Source organism: Papaver somniferum, chromosome 7 (assembly GCF_003573695.1).
Source record: "Papaver somniferum cultivar HN1 chromosome 7, ASM357369v1, whole genome shotgun sequence".
In the NCBI taxonomy this organism is placed as follows: Eukaryota; Viridiplantae; Streptophyta; class Magnoliopsida; order Ranunculales; family Papaveraceae; genus Papaver; species Papaver somniferum.
In genome coordinates this window covers 152527741-152533876 of record NC_039364.1, presented here as the reverse complement: position 1 = coordinate 152533876, position 6136 = coordinate 152527741, and the positions used below count along the sequence as shown (strand labels likewise).

The 6136-nt window shown below is 33.8% G+C and overlaps 1 protein-coding gene across 1 annotated transcript; it reads right to left on the bottom strand.

Moving 5' to 3' along the window:
* Positions 1-4451: 4451 nt before the first annotated feature.
* LOC113295385 lies at positions 4452-5825 on the bottom strand. Its single transcript, XM_026543723.1, has one exon. The coding sequence runs from the start codon at positions 5823-5825 to the stop codon at positions 4452-4454; it is 1374 nt and encodes a 457-aa protein (XP_026399508.1).
* Between the last annotated feature and the right edge of the window lie 311 nt (positions 5826-6136).

Genomic DNA, 6136 nt, shown 5'->3' with positions numbered 1-6136 from the left:
GATTGCTGATATCCGATGGAAAAATATCCGCAGCAACTTCCCTAGGATTGGGAGAGGGCCAAAATAATTTCTTCTTTTTTATGTTCAAAAACAACCCACTAGAAACCCCTTCTTCTTGTATAATCTGCAGTGCTTTTGAGACCATCATGGTGTCCCCAATTATCGTTCTATCATCAAGATACCAGGCTTGTAGTTCTAAATCATAGCGTCTGGAGATGCTCAAGATTAGAGGGCGGAGAGTAAGAGCGAACAGAAGTGGCCCCAAAGGGTCACCCTGTTGCACCCCCTGAGCTGAAGAGAGTACATGATCCATGTAGTATAAACGCGCTGGAGAAGCATAGCAACATTCAACCCATCGGGAAATACAAGTAATCAATAAAACTGTAATAAGTAATGTTTGGACATTCCATTTTGTGCATATTAGATGGTCTTGCTGAGAAATTCATCACTTGACCTTTTGAGAGATGTACACCCTTTTTAACAAAGAAGTCTGCTGAAAAATTCACTTCTCTACAGACATGATTAAAGTGAATATATTTTAGTCTTGATATGACAAAATTCCACCTATTCCAGACAAACCAAGGTAACTTGTTCTTCATGAAAGCAACAATTGCAGCAGTGGAATCAGAATTGATAAAAATTTTCTCCTTGTGGTTTTTCAAAACCCATTCCATAGCACACAAAGTTCTCATAATCTCTGCAATGTAGTTTGTGGATATTCCCGAAGCTCCACTCTCAGCTGAAATGAAACTTCTTATACAATCTCTGACAATAAAATCATACCCCGAATTCCCAGGGTTTCCTCGAGATTCACCATCACAACATATTAATAAGTTGTCTGAATCAGGAAGGAAGAAAGCACATTCTATAGCCTTAGTAGATTTAACCTTCCTATAGCCTGTATAAAAAAAATTAGGATCTGCAAATCATAAGTTGTGTTATGCATAAAGCCTCTTAGTCTACTCTCACAATCATGTATCATTCTTGTGATTTTTAACTTATTTTTATCACTGTCAGGCAAGATATTGTCAAAAAACACTTTGTTCCTTGTAAACCAAATATCTACCATTATATTGAAGGCTGCTATATGCCACAATTCCTGGATAACTGAACTTTTATGCTTGCAGAGATTAATAACATCATCAACAGTTTTTGGGTTTTTGAAATCAAAGATGCTACCTATCCAGCTCCATAAGATTTGACCATAATTGCAGTTCCATAGAATATGGTTCATGTTATCTTGATTTTTATGGCAAAGAAAACATCTTGAAGCAAGAATCATACCTCTTTTTGTAGTGTTTTCACCTGTATTTCCATCTCCCCTTGTTATTTTCCAAATATTACTTGGAGTGGATGGATGTATACATGAATTCCAAATTTTCTTATACCATTTTAGCTTAGGCTGCTTTTTCCTGATTACATTTATAACACTGGATACAGAGAAATCTCCATCTTGAGTAGCAGTCCAAACTAGCTTGTCCTTTGTAGGAGTAAGAATAGGAAGATCTTCAGTTGAAAAGAAATTAAGCATGTCTTCAGGTATATTCCAAGAATTATCTACAATTAGCTGTTTAACTTTCATATTGATGTTCAGTTGAATGTAAGCATTGTCAAGAAAGCATTTTTTTAGACTTGTATCCTTAATCCGAGAGTCATTCCAAACATAAATATCCTCACCATTCCCAGCTAGCCATCTTGTGTTATCTTCAAAATCTTGAAGAATCCATTTAATACCTGGCCAGACTGAAGATTGTTTATAATAAAAAATCCAATGGCCATTTTTTTCTTTATATTTGGTTAAGAAAATTCTTGCCCATTCTTCATCTGAGTTGAGAATTCTCCATAATAATTTCATCAATAAAGCTTTATTAAGATCTTCAAATCTTCTTATACCTAAACCCTCTTCTTCCAAAGGTGCACAAACCTTTTCCCAAGCAATAGTAATGAACTTCTTATCTTTAGCATTCCCACTCCAAAGAAAATTCCTTAGAATTCTCTCACAAGCCTTAATAAGTTTTTTAGGCCACTTATAAATGAACATGTTATAAAGAGGTATACTACTTAAGAAAAATTTAATAAGGGTTAATCTGGCTTGGAAATTTAATAATTTCCCTATCCAAGTAGCCAGTCTCTTTTGCAGCATCTCTACAAATGACCACAGATGTTCAGTTTTTATCCTTCCCTGAACCAGGATTACACCCAAATATTTATCTGGGAAAATAGAAAGTTTCATGTTCATGTAATCTGCCAACTGAGTTTTCCTAGTATCAGAAGTCCCATCAACAAAAATCTTACCTTTAGCAGCACTAACAATTTGACCAGAGGCTTTTTGATAATGAATAAAAGCTGCTTAAGGTTCACCAAAGAGTGCTTACATCTATTGCAGAAGATAAAAATATCATCAGCAAAGAATAAGTGAGATGGATAGATACCTTTTCTGATAACCATTGGCTGAATTTTCCTCTCCTGAAGAAGTTGAGTCAGTTTTCTACTTAGGGTATCAGCAGCCAAGACATAAAGAATTTGAGATAAGGGGTCACCTTGTTTTACTCATCTTCCAACCCCAAAATATCCCACAGGACCTCCATTCAGCATGATAGAAAATTTTGTTGTTTTAAGTAATACATTATCCAGTTGGTGAAATTCTCTGAAAAACCATATTTCTTCAACACTGTCATTAAAAAATCCCAGCTTATTGTGTCATAAGCTTGAGAAATATCTAGCTTTAAGGCCATATTTCCTCCTCTTCTATTAGTATTCATTTCATTAACTAGTTCTGAAGCCAAAAGTACTTTCTCATGTATATTTTTTCCTTTGATGAAAGCACATTGTTGTGGGGAAATAATTTTATGCAAAAGACTGCTCATTCTTATTGTAAGGATCTATATAAAAATCTTGAAACAAAAGTTACTTAACCCAATTGGTATGAACTGAAAATCGTTTTTTGCACCTTGAATCTTTGGCAGAAGAACAAGAAAATTGGAATTTAAGCCAAAAGGAATGATTTGCTTGGTCCAGCAGAAATGGATAGCTTTGACAAGATCTTCTTTAATAAAATTCCAAGTTTTTTCTATAGAAAATACCAGTAAAGCCATCTGGTCCAGGTGCACCATCCTGATTGATACTAAAGACAGCTTCTTTGATTTCTTCTTGAGTAGGACACTGTTCAAGCGTTTTATTATCCTCTGAATTGATAATGCCAGGAATTGCTGTAAGAATATTATCACAACTCTGAACTGGTATTGCTGCAAATTTTTCCATGAAATGATTAAGAAGTATATTTTCAATATCCTGTTTATTTGTAACAATTGTACCAGAATCATCTTCAAGTTCAGATATAGTATTTTTTGCTTGTCTGAGCTTAATTTGAGTATGAAAGAATGCAGTATTTGCATCACCAAAATTGATCCAATTGATTCTTTCTTTTTGACTCAACATGGTATGATAATTTTGAGTTGCCATATCTCTGATACCTCTTGCAGTAACATAATCATTCAACAATTCCATATTAGTTGGATCAGCATCAGAAATAATGTTTGTTTCAGTTACCTTTTCTTCTGCTTGTTTGAGTTTGGTATGAACATTTCCAAAAATCTCTCATTTCCATTTCTTTAAAATTATCTTCAATCTCTTTAGTTTGTTCATGAAAATGAAAATAGGATTTCCAGTAAGTTATTCATTCCAGGATTCAGTGATTAATCTCATGAAATCAGGATGTGAAATCCACATCTTATGAAATCTAAATGGAGAATTTAAAGGTTTGAGAACATCTGCAGTAGTACCAATTAAACAACTGTGATCTGAAATGCCTCTTGAACTAACATGATATTTCCACCCATTGTATGTATTTATCCATTGCTAATTAAAAAGACCTCTATCAAGATTGCAAAGAATTCTTTTTTTTCCACATCTTCCATTAAACCAAGAAAATTGTAGACTACTCTTGGGAGCTTGAAGAAGTACACACTGATCAATCCATTCAGTAAAATCATTAAGAGTTGTATTTAGTGGACTTCTTCTACCTTTTTTTTTCATGAATAGAAGTAATAGTGTTAAAATAACCTATAACCAACCAAGGTTTGTTTAGGTTACTTATATTAATCAGATCAACCCATAATTATCTTCTATTAACTGTGAGTACATCTGCATGAATACCAGTTGCTAAAACCCCTCCAACCTCAACTGTAATACATTGTCTGGAAGAAAAAACAACTGAAGGAAAAGAAATTGAACAATTCCAAAAAAAAGCCAAATATTTGCTTTCCTACTATCACAAGTGTTGTGAAATATTTTATGATGCATACCAGGGATTTTTATTCTATTCGTTGAATTGAAATGAATTTTAGGCTCTGCAATAAAAACTAAGGAAGGATTTATTTGTTTAACTAAGGAAATCAGTTTATTTTTGGCCTTATCCCTCTTCAGGCCTCTGATATTCCAAAAAATTATTTTCATTGAGAAAGGTTTTGGGGAGGAAACCCCTTAGTAGGCAATTTTTTTTGACTTTCTTTACTAGCTTTCCTAGTAACAGGAGCAGATTTAACAGGCTTTGCATGAGGTTTTTTATTTTCTGTAATGATCTTCTTTGTAATCACTTTACGGCTAACAATATCATTCCTTAAGATAATGACAGGAGAAGCAAGTGTACTGCTATGAATTAAGTCTGATGAACTGGCCTCTTTGATTTCACCATCTTCAGAACTTGAGTCACTAGAATCTTCATTAATTATAGGCTGATCAATTTGAGATGCAGTAATTGTTGCTTGAGAAGAGCAGTCAGAACATTGAATCTCTTTAAATACTCCACTAGATTCACCCAATTTTTTTTGAGATTCCATACCAGGCAGAGGAGGAAAATCAACATTGTATTCAGCGGTACTGTTTTGCAGTAGATGGAATCTTCCATAAGAGATATTTTGTTGTAAGCTTGCAGAAACATTGTTGACTAAAATTTTGTCACTATTAAGTTCAGAAGGTGAATTAAATCCACATATATCAAAACCCTTTTTCTGTGTTTGTTTCTGTTTTGACTTCCATTGTTTTTTTGGTTTGGATACAAACCCATCAGCAGAAGGAGCTTGAAAATTTTCCTTTCTTTTAGATCTACACTCAAAAAGAAAATGGCCTAGAGCCTTGCAATGGCTACAAAATTTAGGTTTATTAGGAATTTGAATAGATTGTTCAAATTTCCCATATTTAGAGTTTACCCAAATAGTACTAGGAAGTGATTTAGAAACATCAATTTCAACAAGTACACAAGCATAATAACCCGCAACTCTGTTAAGAGTAATTTCATCTACTTTAACTGATCTTCCAAGTGTATTACCCATTTTCATTAAGATATGTTCCTTCCAGTATTCAATGCTCAACCCAGGAAAGATTACCCAAACATAAGCAGAAGTAGTTTTTTGAGCTGCTGGATTAAAATTTGGTTTCCAGGCTCTGAGATCCAAAATATGTAATTCTATTTTCCAAAGACCTCTCCAGATGTAATTCCTATCCTCCATATTATCTAGTTTAATTATAAAGAAACCTTTCCTCGGAGGAATAAACTGAACCTTACCTTTGATTTGCCATTGTTGAAGTAAAGTTTCAGAAACAGTACTCATCTTGAGTTTGACTAAATTCAATCTACCAATTAGGCTAAATTTCCATTCATCTAAATATTCATCCATAACTTCATCAGGAATAAAGAGAGAAGGAGAATCATTACCTTCTATAGTGGATTTTGAAGAATCCATTGTTGGAGCCCTAAAATCGACTTTCTCCGAATCATAATTGTTTTCAAAAGTTTTCTCCAAATGATTTCCAAATTCTTCAGACATGATTTAGAAATTTTCGAACAGAATTCCCATAATAAATGACACCAATCATCAGAATTAAATGTTGGTAACAAGGATTGATGATATCGATCTTCGAGAAAATTGAAAAACTGAAGGTGAGTTAATCTCTGATTTGTTCGCAGAGTCGATCGCACCGATTCACAGAGCTCTCTTGACTCAAGCACCTATGTTTAAATAACAACAAGTGTTTATTTGGATCATCTCCAGGTAACCCTTTAAACTTCGGTAACCAGTGTATCAACTGAGATTTAAGTTCAATAGAATCATCTAAGTTGATGCAAAGCTTTTGTTGA

Coding starts and splice junctions, on each gene's coding strand:
- LOC113295385 (XM_026543723.1), bottom strand. CDS start 5,825: ATGTCTGAAGAATTTGGAAATCATTTGGAGAAAACTTTTGAAAACAAT.